Source organism: Sarcophilus harrisii, chromosome 2 (genome assembly GCF_902635505.1).
Source record: "Sarcophilus harrisii chromosome 2, mSarHar1.11, whole genome shotgun sequence".
NCBI classification, from domain to species: Eukaryota; Metazoa; Chordata; class Mammalia; order Dasyuromorphia; family Dasyuridae; genus Sarcophilus; species Sarcophilus harrisii.
This window is the reverse complement of record NC_045427.1, coordinates 455288809-455303837: the sequence shown is the minus strand read 5'-3', so window position 1 is coordinate 455303837 and position 15029 is coordinate 455288809. Positions and strand designations below refer to the sequence as shown.

The 15029-nt window shown below is 38.6% G+C and overlaps 1 protein-coding gene across 5 annotated transcripts; it reads left to right on the top strand.

Moving 5' to 3' along the window:
• Window positions 1–2077: 2077 nt before the first annotated feature.
• CEBPG (CCAAT enhancer binding protein gamma) lies at window positions 2078–14037 on the top strand. 5 transcript variants are annotated; one of them, XM_031954375.1, is made up of 4 exons: window positions 2078–2370; window positions 3922–4107; window positions 4928–5060; window positions 9504–14037. In XM_031954375.1, exon 4 carries the CDS (start codon window positions 9621–9623, stop codon window positions 10071–10073), a length of 453 nt encoding a protein of 150 aa, XP_031810235.1. In that variant the 5' UTR covers window positions 2078–2370; window positions 3922–4107; window positions 4928–5060; window positions 9504–9620; the 3' UTR covers window positions 10074–14037. The 5 variants fall into 5 exon arrangements, with proteins under 5 accessions (XP_031810235.1, XP_031810236.1, XP_031810233.1 ...); XM_031954376.1 differs by having other exon boundaries at window positions 3828–4107; window positions 4928–4996; XM_031954373.1 differs by having other exon boundaries at window positions 3828–4107.
• The last annotated feature ends 992 nt before the right edge of the window (window positions 14038–15029 follow it).

Sequence of the window (15029 nt, the reverse complement as noted above, 5' to 3'; positions counted from 1 at the left end):
CTTCAGCCATCCTTGAGGCAGAATGTTACAAGGAACATCCTATGATTAGAATGAATATTGAATGACTAAGAGAATGAAAAGCTGTCCAGCCTCACTCAGCACTTTGATTAACTTGCTGGAGCAACCATAAACAGGTCACCACTTTTTGAGTGAAGGTTTTTAATCTCAAAAAATTAGACTAGATCGCTAAAATTCTGTTGACCTAATATCCTGAGGGAACCAGTGCAGGTCTTGAAAAAAGACAAGGATAAAGTGCAAAGTCCCTGGCCTGGAAGACAAATTTAGCATTCGTTTTGGAATAATGAGGTCAATTTTGTAAAATGTGCAGATCAGAGGACTGTCAAATTTCCATTAAAAATATAAGGAACCTAAATAAAAAGTATAGACATTAGTTTTTCTGCGATAAAACTTGAAGATTAACATATGCAAAAGAATAATAGATCACTTCCTGATTAATATAATGAGGCAGTATAGTATAATGGAAAGAGCCTTGAACTTAAGGGGATCTGGTTCAAATCCCTCTTGTGTGACCTTCCAGGCTTGATAAGATCTGTGATTTCATTGGTAAAGGGAATTCCTCCACCAATGCAATCTTTTCCTACAATTTGATTTTGAGAGAGCCCGTAAACGCCCTAAGAGATTAAGGGTCTTGTTCAGGATCACATAATGTGTATGTATCTAAGGTGGGTCTTGAGACACCAACCTGCTAGCCACAATGGCAATTCTCTAGCCACTACACTTCGGTGGCTCTCCAGTGCTCTGTTTCATAATGTAATTTATAATGTGTAATTTATATAGTTATGTTTTGCAAGTGTTTTACAATCAGGTTAGCTTTTCTTCAAAACAGTTTTTATGAGGAAAGTTGGTATTATGCCCTGATCAGATGAAGAAACTAGTTCCGCTTTCAGGCGACCTATTTCTAATGTGATAAGAATTGCTAAAGAGGAAGCAATCAAACCAATCAATCTATTCTACTCATCCAGAAAATAGGTGCTTTCTGATTTTAAAAAAACGAATTAGTATCATTTTGTTAAAGATCTCATTTAATTATGAGAATTGCACCACAAATCATTTTGTGATGATTTCCTCTCCTTTTTTGGGAAGTGTATGAGTAAAGGTTTAGGACTTTTACTACACACTTTATACTAGCAATATAAATATATTATTAAACTCCTGGTTTGTGGGTTTTTTTTTTAAGCTTGCATTTTCCTCCAATACTTAAAAAACTAAAGACTCAAAACTCAGTAGTATCCTCGAGAAATTGGAAGTATTTTGTTTTGATCAGCTACAAACCTAAATTAAACGTTCTACACACAACCTGTAATCCCTCAGGACCCGGTCTTAATTGGGGATTCAGCTAGATTATCTTTTCGATGAGAGCCACTGAGAGGCTCCTCTAGGAGATGGTGAAATTATTCATGTCACTTACGAGACTTTTTATATATTAAAAAAAAGGGGGAGGGGCCCCCGCATTTTTAGAGACTGATTTCCTTCCAATACTTCGTGTAGAGTTCGGCTGGGAGACAGCGAGGTCACCAAGCTCGGGCCGCGTGCGGGCTCCGGGGCCCGTCCTTGCGGGGTCCCCGAGGTTAGCTCCTGGCTCGGGAAGGAGCTGGAGGCGCCGGCCACGCCGCGGGGCGGTGCGGGACTGGGGGGCCCCTCCCCCTCCTCCCCCTCCTCCTCCTCCTCCTCCTCCTCGGGTAAAGCCCGAACACGCTACGCGCGGGACGGGAAGGAGGGCGGAGCGCAGCGGGGCTCCCCGGCCCCGGACACACGGTGCCCTTTTCGGTCTCCCGCCAAGCTCGGGGCGATTGAGAACCGCTCCATCTGCATTGGCTCAGCTGCGGCGAAACTGCCGTAGCGCGCCTCCGGAGCCACTCCGAGGGCCAGCCCTCGGGCAGGGGAAGCGCTTAGCCTGAGGTGTCCAGGTGTGGGGGGGGGGGGGGGGGGGGGGGGGGGGGGGGGGGGCGGGGGGGGGGGGGGGAGAAGGAGGAGCCTGGTGGGGTTCAGCCACACCCTCCTAGTGCCTGTCACTTTAAAGCAAACAGGAATTCCTTAGCCCGGCCCCCGCCAGAAGCTCCGCTTGCTGTTGGCTCACAGAGATGCCAGTTGAGGACGCAGGTTTCATCGTCCTCCGGCATGGGGCTTTCCCATTGGCTCAGGGGCCGGCAGCTTGTAAATGGTGCTGGGAAAGGGGGAGGGGAGGAGGGTGTGAGAGCAGGAGCTAGCGCGGCCCGGGCGGGAGCGAGAGGCTGGTTGGTTTCGCAATCGTTTCTCGCTGTTCGCCGGTTCCAAATCCTCGAAGTCAGGCGTTGGGGTCGCGCCTTAGCGGGGGCCTCGCTGGGTCCGCCTCGGGTGGAGGCCCCCTAGGTAAGGAGCTGGGCCGGGCCGGGCGAAGGCGGCTTTGGGGAGCTCGGACGCGTCGGATCGGGCCGGGCTTGCTGAGATGTTGGAGGCCTCGGCGGAGCCGGCCGCTCGCGTGAGCACGAAGCTGCGAGGCCGCTGGGGGCGCGCTCTAGAGCCGGGCACAGGAAGCGGGGACTGGCCGTGGCGGGACCCGAGCCCCGAACGCCGTCGCCGCCCGGGGAAGTCCCCGCGTGACCCGGGGGGGGTGGATGGCGGCGGGGGGGGGGGGGGGGGGGGAAGCGACTCCGTGCGCAGCGTCTGATGCAACCTGCTGGCAACACCCACCCTCTGGTGCGGTGAGGTCATCCCTGGCTCCCACCCAGAGCCCAGGAGAGGGGCGGGGCAGGAAGGCCTGGCCCTCCCCTCGGCCTTCCGGGAGGAGGAGGAGACCCCTGCCTCCCTCCCTCCTGGAGGCTCGGTGGGGCGCTGGAGAGGAAAGAAGCCGGCGGGGGGCGGGGGGCGGGGGGAGGACTCGCAAAGTTTGAATCCCGCCGCCGTGGTTTACTTCCCTGAGTGGTCTTGGACCAGTCACTTCTCGGATCCCTGAATTTCCTTCGTGTTTTGGAATCTGTGGGTTGCTAATCTGCTCAGTTGTGAAGCTCTTTCGTGTGCACGGCACCGGTGTAAACGCTGGTGATTGCAGGAAAGGCAGAAAACATCCCTTTCCCTGCTGATGGAGGAGACGGCTTGCAAACTGTGTGCAAATGAAATATGTAGAGGATAAATGGGTATAATCGTTAAAAGACGTTTGAAAGGGATTGGGAACCACGTCTGGTAGAAAAAGTTGGGTTTTAGCCGAAATTGCAATTTTATCCAGGGCGAGAATTTTAGGCATGCTGGTGGGGGTGGGGAACATTTCTGAGGCGCTGGGGTTCTTAACCTTTCCTGTATCCCAAATCCCCAGTGACATCTGCTGAAGCTTCTGCATCCCTTCTCTGAATAATGGGCGTAAATGAATGTAAATTCATTTTTAAATGTTTTGAGTTCCAAATTCTCTTCCTTTCCCCAGTCCCTCCCACACCCATTGAGAAAGCATTTAACTAAAGAATAATGTTTTTAGATGAATAAAATAAAATACTTAATGTTACAAAGGAAATAAGTTATATTGAAATACAGGTTTGTTTTTTTTCCCCCAAGTTCACAAGTCTCAAGATAAGAACCCTTGTTGTACTGACTGGACTTTGTAGAGTGTTGAGTTGTACATGGGTTATCTCCTACTTAACTGAATGATCTTGGGCAAGTCATTTAGCTTCTTTACCTTCTGTGTCCATGAGTGTAAAATAGAAATAAAATAATAGCACTTCACAACTTCTTTATGGGGTTAAATAGGATAATATATGAAAAGCATTTAAAGTGCTGTGTAAATGTCAGCTATTTTTGTTATTTACTGTTAATGTTATTATTTTATTTTCTTCTGCTAGGGGACCTCAAGCCCAAGACTGCTCTCTTTGTCTCCTTTTCCTTGTTTTCCCAGTTCACCTTCACTATCTTTTTGTGCTGTTCCTTCTCCATCAGAGTGGACCCCAGCCCCACCTTCCTCTTCTCTCCAAGCTCTAGTAGTGAACTTGATGCCCTTCCCTTGCTCTTGCCCACAAGCCTGGAACCCAACATGAGAAACCTAGAATCATAAATTGTCAGAACTGGAAGAGTTCTTTAAGAGCACCATCTAGACCAATATCATTCAGCTAATGGGAAAACTGAGTATGTACCAAAATGGGATGGGATTTGCCCAATGTCACATTGAAAGTTAGTGGATAAACTTTGACTAGAACCTAATATATAATTGATCAAGACCTGGTAATCCTCCCAAAATGTCAAATGAATCTCTGCTTTTTCCTTGTCTTCCTAGTCAGAGCCACCTCCCTCTCCCCTGTGACCTCCTCAGAGCTACCCCTGCCCCCCAATCAATTAGGCCCTGGGGAACTAATTTCTGGCTCTCCTACAGTACTCCTGGAAGAGTGTTTTGTTCTCTCTTGTGTGGGAGGGGAATATCACTTCCTATCATGCTGTAGGAGCACAACCCAATATTCTCTGTCAACACTTCCTCCCCCGGGGAAAACATACCCCACCTCCTCCCTGGATTGGAGAAGTAGCCCATTCTCTTGCTGGCTGCTAACTTTGACCTCTGGAGTGAAATGCTAAATACTAGTTTGGGGACCAGCAATAAGGGCATATGGGGCTTGATGAACTAAATAAAAAGCTAAATGTTCTTTCCAAAAAGGCTTAATTTTTGGTTTGTTTGCGAAATATGTATCTGACAACCCAGACTTACAATATTGGCCCATTGGGATCAAGTATGTTTCTAAATATCAGGAAGGTGAACGATATTATGTCATTACCAAAAAGAAACATATTTTTGCACCGATAGTTTGAAACTGGTAAAATAATAGGAATAGGTTTAGAAAAATTATTGGGTTTTAATAAGCTAATTGTGAGGGAATGTCAGATTATGATATAGATCTAAATTGAAATATAGTAATATTCTTGTTTGTTTATGGGAATCAATTCTAATTTCTTGCAGTTCATATACTGGATATAGAAAGTATTGTGGATGATCATGTAACATTCTGAGAATCATCTGGAAAAAGAGGTAGGTACGAAAATTTGTCACAGCTGCAAGAGAATTTGAAGTGAACATGAAGTTAATGAAAATGGTGAGCAGAAGTAATCAGAGGAGTGATGAAAATGTGGAGTGTTGTTTTTGTTTGGTTTTGTTTTTAAAAGAAAGAGTATTTTCTTGAGGGGCACTCTGTATGTCCCACTGGGAGTAGGGTGCAAGAGGGGCAGCCTGATAACTAGGCCCCTTCTCCTTTACCTGAATAAATTGATCCTCATGCTTTTTCACTTTAGATCCTTATTCACTTATCATGTAGTTATTTGTAGATTTGCCCATCCCTTCCACCAGGCTGGCTCCATGAACCTAGGGACATAAATAAATTTTGAATCTCCATTTTTCCAAAATCAGAAGCACTTAATAAATATTAGATTGAATTGTAATTCAAGTGCATTTTTTCTTGTTTTTCCACTTCATAGGCAAACTTTTCTTTTTTCCCCCTTGAGCATTATTTAACAAATAACAGTGTTTTTAGTTTTTTTTTTTTAATATTTCCATATCCCTTTATTGAAAAAAAATACATTTTAATACCTTTTGTCTTTATTGCTTCTTACCACTGCTTTTATAGCATCAGTCATCTTTCATGGTAATCCCCTATCTATCCCTTCTCTGTTTTATTATATCTTCTCGGGAACTTTCATTGATTTTTCCATTACTCAGAGTTTAGCTTCTTTTTATTTATCTGTTCATTTATCCCATTATGATCACTGTGTATAGTGTTCGCTGCATTCTGTTTATTTTGGTCTGCATCAGTTCGTATAAATTTCACATCTCTGAATTCTTCATAATTGCTTGCTGCACATTAATATTTTATTGCATTTGTATGCTATAGGTTTTTTTATGCCCTAATATGTTGATTTTAGAATGTTTTAAACTCAATTTTAAAAGCAAGTTTTGGGAAAAAATCCACAAATAATTGTGGTAAAACTTGGTTAGTTGTTCACCTGTACTACTATGTGGTTTTGGATTAGTTAGTTAGTCTCTATGGGCCTCTTTTTCTCAATTATGAAATTAAAGGCCGAGTTAAAATTCTTTTGATTTTTGATTAGATAATCTGAGAAGTATATATTATTACCTAAATCTGAATTAGCAAATAGTTAGGGGTACTAGTGAAATCTGTATGTCTTGTTTGAGTTTTCAATCACTTTGATTTAGAGTTCAATTTATTGAAATTACTTTTCCACAAATTCTTGGTGATACAAGACAGATCATTTCAATTAATTCTAACCAGGCAATGTTAAATTGGTTTTTTTACATCTTCTGTTTTTTCACATTGTCCTAATTTTCCTCAGTATCTTTTCAAATCCCATAGGACCATTCTATATGATAATATTAAAAAAAAGAAGAAGAAGAAGAAGAAAGAGAAAGAAAAAAAAATCAGCACAACTGATCATTATTTTGAAAAAATATGAAAATGTAGAGTGGGTTATTATGACATAATACCTGTGGGTTAAGCATTCCACAAAGAGATGGATGGAATATCCTTTCATCATAGTTCCTTAAAGATAAGAACTTGACTTTAGCTTATTCTTAAAGTAGATCCTATGATGCTCAAAAAACCTTTTCTCGTAAATAAAATTGAAAAAACACGAAATTATTATGGCATTCACATTGTTGCCCTAAAGGCATTTTTCAAAAGCTTTGAGGAAATCTCTTGACTTTTGATGGTATTATAAAGAGAAGTACATCATTCACACAAGTACATGTCTATATAAAGACATGAAAAGGTATGCAACTTAATTTATTCAGACCTCTTTTAACATAAAGGATTTTGGAACATTTTATGACTATAATTCAGTTTCTTTCTTTAGAGAGTTAAGTATTATCCATTGGGTAAACAAAGGTCAACCTACGAGTCCTTGGTACAGCCATAAGCATGCCCCTCCAGAGCTGACATTTGAGCTAAATTCCTTGTTCTTAGATTGCTTTGCCCTGTCAAAATAACATTAAACACATCTCCTAATTCCATAAAAAGCTTTAAGATCATTTTCAGTAGGTTATTTAAAAATGGGGGTATGTGAAGATGGGTTCTTTCAGGTACCCAAATTGTATAGCTCCCTGTAAACTGGGAAGCAAATAGTGGCACCAAATATAAATTACATTTAGATTTACCCACTTTAAAACTTGTTCTAGAGGGGAACAAGCCTGAGGCAGATGGACAAATCAATTGTACAATGCTATAAACGCATCAAAAAATAGGATGGTTAATTGGGGAAAATTGTGAGCTGAATGGAAAGAGGAGTAGCTGTGCTGTAGGGAAACATACAAGAGGTAGCCAAGAGAGCTTCATTTTCTTCTATTATCTGCTCTCAGTAATCAATCACAAACTTTTGTGGATAGTGAAGACATTTCAGTATCATTATCTTGAATTAGAATAATTTAATCATTTATTTTCATTCTGGGAGGCCTTGAATCAAAGTGCATGCCTTTGTTAAGGTAAAAAAGAAATTGAGGAAAACTTCAAATTTAATTGAATCAGAAAAAAAGGATGCATTACTTATGCATCAAATTATGATAGATTAAAAGTTTTGGGGTTTTTTTTTGCTGTAGCTCATAAGGTTTTGGAGTTTCTTTTCATTGTTGTATAAAATGTCCTGAGCCTTCAAGATGATGCCGATTTGGAAGCACTGGTTGAATTTGAGAGTTATGACTCAATAAGAATGTTGGCGGAAAGCTGCAGTTTTCGGATCCAGTTTTAATCTGAAGTATTTCCAAATGCTTCACACTTGAAATGGTTCTTATGAAAGGGATAAAGGCACCACCCTGCTTCTAGTAGGCTAAGCTTTGAGGTAGTAGCTAGTCAAATGTAAACCCAGGATTTCCACTTGTATTCCTTATATATACTTGAAATACTCTGACTTTTTTTTATCCAATACATAAATCATAAAAGCTCAGTTTATTTGAAAAGATGCTGAAATATAAACTTAGGGTTTTAATGTATTTCTTTGACTTAGCAGTAATGATTTATCCATAAAAATAATCCTTTTGCCTAAAAGGCTGAGGCTCAGTGACAGTATGATCTATCTAGAATTTGCTGTAGTAGTAACCTGCTATTTTCTTAAGAACAATATGCCTGTGAGGCTTACTTCTGAATGTTTGATTAATTTGTGAATGCAGTAGGGAGTGGCATCTAGTTTAACACTTAGACACATGGATTCATTTTTCAGGGTAGCATATCATCAAATAGGGTTTTGTAGCTCTTTGTTATAGTAAACTGAAAATTAATTTCGAGTCAGAACTTTGATCTATTTTACTTGATGTCATGTTCTTTTAGCTAAATGGATTAGATATTTTTAGAGATTTTGGCATCACACCTGTGGTAAGTTACATATTTGCTGATATTTCAATCCAAATTTTTAGTGTCTTATTTTTTTTTAAACTAGATCAATGATTTCATTGGTGTATTGAACTCCTTTTTGTCCAGGTAGTAGGCCCCTACTCTGCAACTTTTAGTCTCAGAACATGGCCTGGGACACTGCAAGCAATCTGTCAAGAATCCTATAGACTCTTGACATGAACTCAGATCTTCCTGACTCCAAGATGAGCTCTCTAGCTATTATGCAATGCTCCTTCTTTCTTTAGTGTCATGTTTCTGTTTTTTATGTTTTAACCAGAGATATATTTTTCATGTTCTCTTTCTATGTTAGCATGATGTGTATATGTCTGGTTCATGGTGACTATCTAGTCTTGTTCAAAATCTTTTGGAGCCCTCCCCCATCAAAAAATAGTTGAGTTTGGAGCATAGGGAGCAAAATTAGAACTAATCATAGATTGTTAAAGTTTAAAGGAAGGGGGCTTAGAAATCTAATAGTCCAAACCCATCCTTTATGGAGCAACCTCTACATAACTTTCTCCTCCACAATCTTTAGGATTATGAGACCTTTGCCATTTCCAGAATGTTCCCAGATTGGCCCCAGGATCAGACATTTGAGGGAATACCAAATGTAACTGATGAATAAGAAAGCTAAGGGTCAATAGTTGGATGGACTTATGTGTAGAAAAGGTGATCCTAGGAGAGAACATTAAATTGAAAGGATATAAAAAGATTCCCTAAGAAAACTTTTTTTTTCACTCCTTGTTGAACAAATAAGTAATAGTGTTAAATGGCTACATGGATAATTTAAATTAATATTAGACAATCTCCTTATAACTGGAAGAAAAGTTAGGCAATGTACTAAACTGTCTAGGGAGGTTGTGAAATGACCATTACTGGAGATTCTGAGTGCTAAACTAGACGTTCATCAGGGATGGTTTTTTGGAGAAATGCAATCTGTCCTCCCATAGTACTAGAGCTGGAAAGGATGGGCCTGTTAATAATCCTTCCAAATTAAATGATTTGAGATTTCTGAAACATTTGAACAGTTGGCAGTTCTGCCATAGACTTTTTTCCAGTACAAAAACAATGTTGGCTAGATCATTACTAAGATTATGTTAAATACAGTCAAGTGCAAAATCTCTTTTAAACCTGTTATTTTTCTCCTAGGTGCATGTGAAGACTTCTTGGCAGTTTAGTGTGGAAAGTGTTGGTCACACTTGTGTCTTCTGCTCCCCTCCTCACCATTTCTAACTCTGTGCCGTGGTGAAAGGAGAGTCTGTCCAAATGAGCAAGACATCCCAACAGAGCAGTGCTGCAGGAGCCAACGGGATAAGTGTTATTCACACACAGGCCCATGCCAGTGGTTTGCAGCAGGTTCCTCAGGTGGTGCCAGTCAGTCCTGGGGGAGGAGGCAAAGCTGCACCTCCCAGCAAGCAAAGCAAAAAAAGTTCATCTATGGATAGGAACAGTGATGAGTATCGACAGCGAAGGGAACGAAACAACATGGCAGTGAAAAAAAGTCGGTTAAAAAGCAAGCAGAAAGCCCAGGATACCCTGCAGAGAGTCAACCAGCTTAAAGAAGAAAATGAACGCTTGGAAGCAAAAATTAAACTGCTGACTAAGGAATTAAGTGTACTTAAAGATTTATTTCTTGAGCACGCACACAATCTGGCAGACAACGTACAGCCTATGAGCACTGAAAGCACTACAACAAATCCTGATAACACAGGACAGTAGAGATGTGGCTTCACAGTCTTGGGGAATTGAACTTTAGAAGGTGTGACTTTCACCACACATTATTATCAAAGCTGATTTGTTCTAATATTTAAAGATCCTTTTTTGGGATATTTTCTAGGTTAAGCACTGAAGATTTGATTAGCCTAAAATGTTAACTTGTATGTCTGTTTTGAAGTAATAAGTTGCTTTTTATCAAATGTTGGATAATTTTTTCAAAGATATAAAAATCTCAGAACTTGATGTTATTGCTAAGACTTGGATTTCCCTAGAAATACTCATCGCTTTGGCGTGGAAAAATAGGAGTATATCAGGGAAGGGGCAGATTGAGCAGAAGTCTGTTGGTTTTAATGAATGAAGAGAATTGGATGAAAAAAATTGGTTAAATATTCTTTTAAAATCTGTACACTGTAATATAAATTGGGTCTTTGGAAATAGATTCATTTGTAATATCAGGGTTATAAATATGTTGTTTTAACATAATTGGAAGTTTTTCCCTAGTTGGCATAAATTGCTCCTCAATAATATGGTTCAGCAATGACGGCTAATGTGTTATAAATGATTATTATAAATAGAGAATTTTAAAAATTATTATGTAGCAAATTGAAATTGTCATAACAAAATTGTAAAAGGCTAAGGAAATGATTGGATTAATACTTACTCTCATAAGCGTCTATATCAGTGAAATTTGTTAGAATTCTGCAGTCAGATTTCTGGGATTATAGGAATATTTGGAAAAAAAGAAAACTCAGGAAGATTTAGAACAACTCACAGAACAATTGAAGTGTCTTTTAAGTGTTAGCTTCAAAGAATTGTTAAAATAGACATTTTTGGCTCCATATGTGGAAAAGTACTTTACATACAATATTAGCAGCCTGTTCAATACTTGATTCAAGAGGTAATTTTACTGAGAAGGGAACTTTTCTTGGGTTACAATTATCAGCCTGGCATATTTCTCATCTGGTCATCACACTTATATTCTCCCAAATCTTATTGTACCATTTGCTTCCATTCATTAACTTTTAAGTTTGTGTGTCCTATAAACATATTTAGAAAGTGTATGTTGGTGAGAAAGTTGTAAGAATTTTGATAAAAATACAGAATTATTTTGTGATTTAAAATGTCAAAGGGACAGTTCCATTTAATAGTGGCAGTTTAAAAGTCTTAGCATTTTTTTTTTTTTTTTTTTTTTTTTTGGCTCTGCTTTATCTTACCTGTTTTACTTTGTGAGGTACATGGAAATGGCTTCCTCTTCATTTAGTAGACTTTATCCATTCTGTTGTGGAAAGATTTTCCAACAGGTAAATCTGTTTGGTTTGTGTCTCTTGGATCTTCTTGGCTGGGGCTAGTTTTTAGCTGAAGTGTGCTCCATATCGGTGTCATTAAGACAGTTTAGGGAAATAGCAGTATCTTTTATTTACTGAGTGGAATACTTGCAGTGGAAACTATGAAGGTTTTCAATAACAAATAAAAGTTTCTCCTTTCTTGGCATCTAAGTCATTTTGTTTGTCAGTAGAACTCTTTGGCTTAGAGGAGAGGAGAGACTGGAAACTTATGGGATGAAATTGCTAATTAGGGTTTGGTTTATATCGTCAAATTGAACTGATTTGAATCTTCTATTAGACTCAGTAGTTGGAGTTGTGATAAGTGACATTGGGCTTGCTTATTGGAATAGGATGGGAGTTACCTAAAGCTTTTGTAGTTGTAGCTTTGTGAAGATAAGAGCCATGACTTGAGAAATGATTGGACCCTAATTTTTTTTTTTTTTTTTTTTTTTTTTTGGCAAACGTTACTGACTACATATGAAGCAAGGAAAGAATATGGGGGGTTTTGTAAGGACCAGCTTATTGTGTTGGCTTGAAATGTTTAGCCACCTGTTAAAGCTAATAAAGGTTTTGATTAACTAGTTACCCCATGTCTATAGAAGCACATTGAAGCTTGAACATTCAATATTTTTAAAATGAAATTTTCATATCTAAGGACATCAGGTCACTTACTGCCAAGAACATATAGTTTTTCTCCTCTGTGTCATTTGCTGATAAACACAGCCATCATAGAAATATAGAATGCCAGTTTCTAGAAATCTAGTCAAATCCCCTTATGATATAGATGAGGAAATTAAGATATAGAAAGGTTGTAACTTGCCCAGAATCACGTGGCAAATTAGTGATTGAGCTAAGACTAGTATCCAGGTCTCCTGACTTCCAGTCCCATGTTGTTTTACTATGATAATAACCTCATCAGACTTGATATGTTTTACAGTGATTCCAGGGGGATTTGTAGGTTCTATTGAGGGGGTTAGATGGGTGTTAAATATTTTAAAATGAGCTAAAATGTAATTTGAAACTATTTCTTAAGTAGATTCAAGCTTTTATGCTTGAGCTTAAATTACAGAGTTTTAGTTTTAAGATATATTAAAGACAATTTCATAGTACACAGACGTAAAAGTACATTTGTAATACCTTATATGTTGGGTTGGAATGAGGGCTTTGGTTTTAGTGGAATAACAGATAAGTACATAATTTCAAAGGAAAACCAAATGTTGGGAAATGACAAAGTTGAAAGCTTCTGAGATTATCAAATTAACTGTGTATTCTTAATGCTGCCCTAAGCCACAGAATTTGGTTTGTGGGTTAAGCCATTTGTTTGGCCAATGTACCGAGTTTCTACACAAACTGGTGGGCTGGTGGTCTTCAATTTATATTTTACTTTTGAAATCATCAGTTTTTGAAAGCTTCAGAATACAAGATTTCACCATCTAAAACCTTACTTTTGCTTAGACTCAGTCAACTTCATTGGCTTATTGTTACAAAAAGCGCTCCAGCACAGTAGAAGACATGCTAACAAAGTGGAACCACGTTCTAGAAAATCAGGGCTTAGAAATTTGGAAAATGACATAAATTGGAAGTGTGTGTTGTGTAATTTAAAGCACTTCAGCTTTCTCTGTTGTCTTTAGCAGGACTAAAATATTTAACCTAAACCAGATAGTGCTCAGAGTGCTCCAAACTGCCTTAGAAAGAGGGAAGCTAGTTTTTTATGTTGAATTGACAGAAGCTAGGGAGAAGAAAGACCACTTTATGGCTGTTAGCTCTGCCTCTCAGGAAAAAAAAAAAAAGTATCAACTTTTTCTTTCTATTTCTGGCTTTTCTCAGTTTGTGAGATTTCTATTTTTTTAATAAAATTTAATTTCTTCCAATGAATTTGAAATAAAAATCTTTGGAACAATGGTACCAATTTGCATTTTTACTTTAAAAATTGTATACATAAGGTTTTTTGAATGAACAAATTGGGTGGATGTGAGTTGGGAGATCTGTTATTCAGATTTTGAAATCGTTTTTGCCTCTGATGGGATCTAGATTTAGTTGGGGAATAATTTCATGTAGTGTTTGTTGAAAATAAAATTTTATTTTTGGTTATTTAGATGTTACCTCTTAATTAAGAGTTATGCTCTCCTTAGACTTGGGAAAGCAGTACATTGGGTTTTGCTGATTAGACAGATAACCTTATTTCTTAGTGAAGGAAAAAAAGATTCATAAGCTTGTTCTTAGCTATCATTTTTCAAGTTATAAATATGAAATTTTTCTAAATGATTTCGGAATTGGCCTTGCATTTTAAAGGCTAATTTAGTTAAAAGGATACTCAGAAGTATCAGGTCATTCTGACCCGCTGGCCATGCCATTTTTCGAGTGTAGAAAGTTTTTGTCCTCACCAGGACATTCAGAACATTTTAAAAATAATAGATGTACAGCATTTTGTTTATTAGAAGTGAATTGAGTTTAATATTTAGAGGAAAATGAATTTAAATTTTTTTTTACTCATTTTGAGCATAAAACACCTTGAAAATTATTCCTACTTTTTTTTGCCTTTCATAAATGAAAGCAGTGAGCTGTGATTTAAAGTGTGCTTTGTCCCTTTTGTTTTATGATTTGGTGCAGTATTGAATAATTTTGAGTATAGAGTGTTGGTACCTATTGTGGTGGTCTCAGATCTTTGGAGTAAACGAACACCCCTGCTACTCTTTTCACAGTTTAATTTCATCATCTAAGTGGTTCTGCATTTTGTATCTCAATAAGAATGATAGAGCTCTCTCAGTTTAATTGCTGTAAGAGGCAGTATGGTACATAATATGCCCAGCTAGTGCTTTTAAGTTTCTATTGTTCAAAGTGCCATGTGGAGAAGATTTAACCACAGAGCTGCCTTATGGTTGGTGGCTCACTGCGAGGTGAGTAAAAGGGGTAAGTAAAAATGAAAATAACAAAAGGCAGAGAAGTACCTTGAGACAGTCCAGTGTGAGATCTGATGGCTACGAGTGGAGATTTTGATGATTGGACTGGCAGGTAGATAATATTCTGATTCATCCAAAGCCTAAACTTCATTTTGAAGGATTTAAACTTGGGCTTTCACTTAACAGTGTTTGAAAGGGCTGTACTCTGCTCCTTACCTTCCTTTTACAAAAGATGGGGAAGAATCATAGCTTCAGTGACAAAAAAGTTTGTGGGCACCTAGTCTGATTTCCTTGTTTATAGTTGAGGAAAATGAGCTCCAGAGAAATTCAGAGAGGCTAATTTAAAAATCAGATCCTCTGACTCCAACTCCAGCATGCTTTCCCCTGCACCTTTTCCAGCTTGAGTCAAAAGGATCAGATTTCCTGAGGAAAAATATGAATTCCAAAGTTGCCTATATGTAATTTCTTAATTAAAGAAATAGTTGAAATAGCAGAAATGAGTGTAAGGATGAAATGGGATGTTGAGACTTCTATAGGTATTAGTGGTTTCCTACACTATTGGCTTCTACCTGGCAAGTATAATGGAGATTCTTTCCCAGTAGAAACTGATTAATGATAATTGCATGTCTTAATTGTTGGTCTGTTTGCCCTCCCCCTCAACATCCAGACAGCACCTAATGCTACTATTTTTGTTTAATAAATTATCAGCCAAAAGATATCTGTTGCAAAATAAG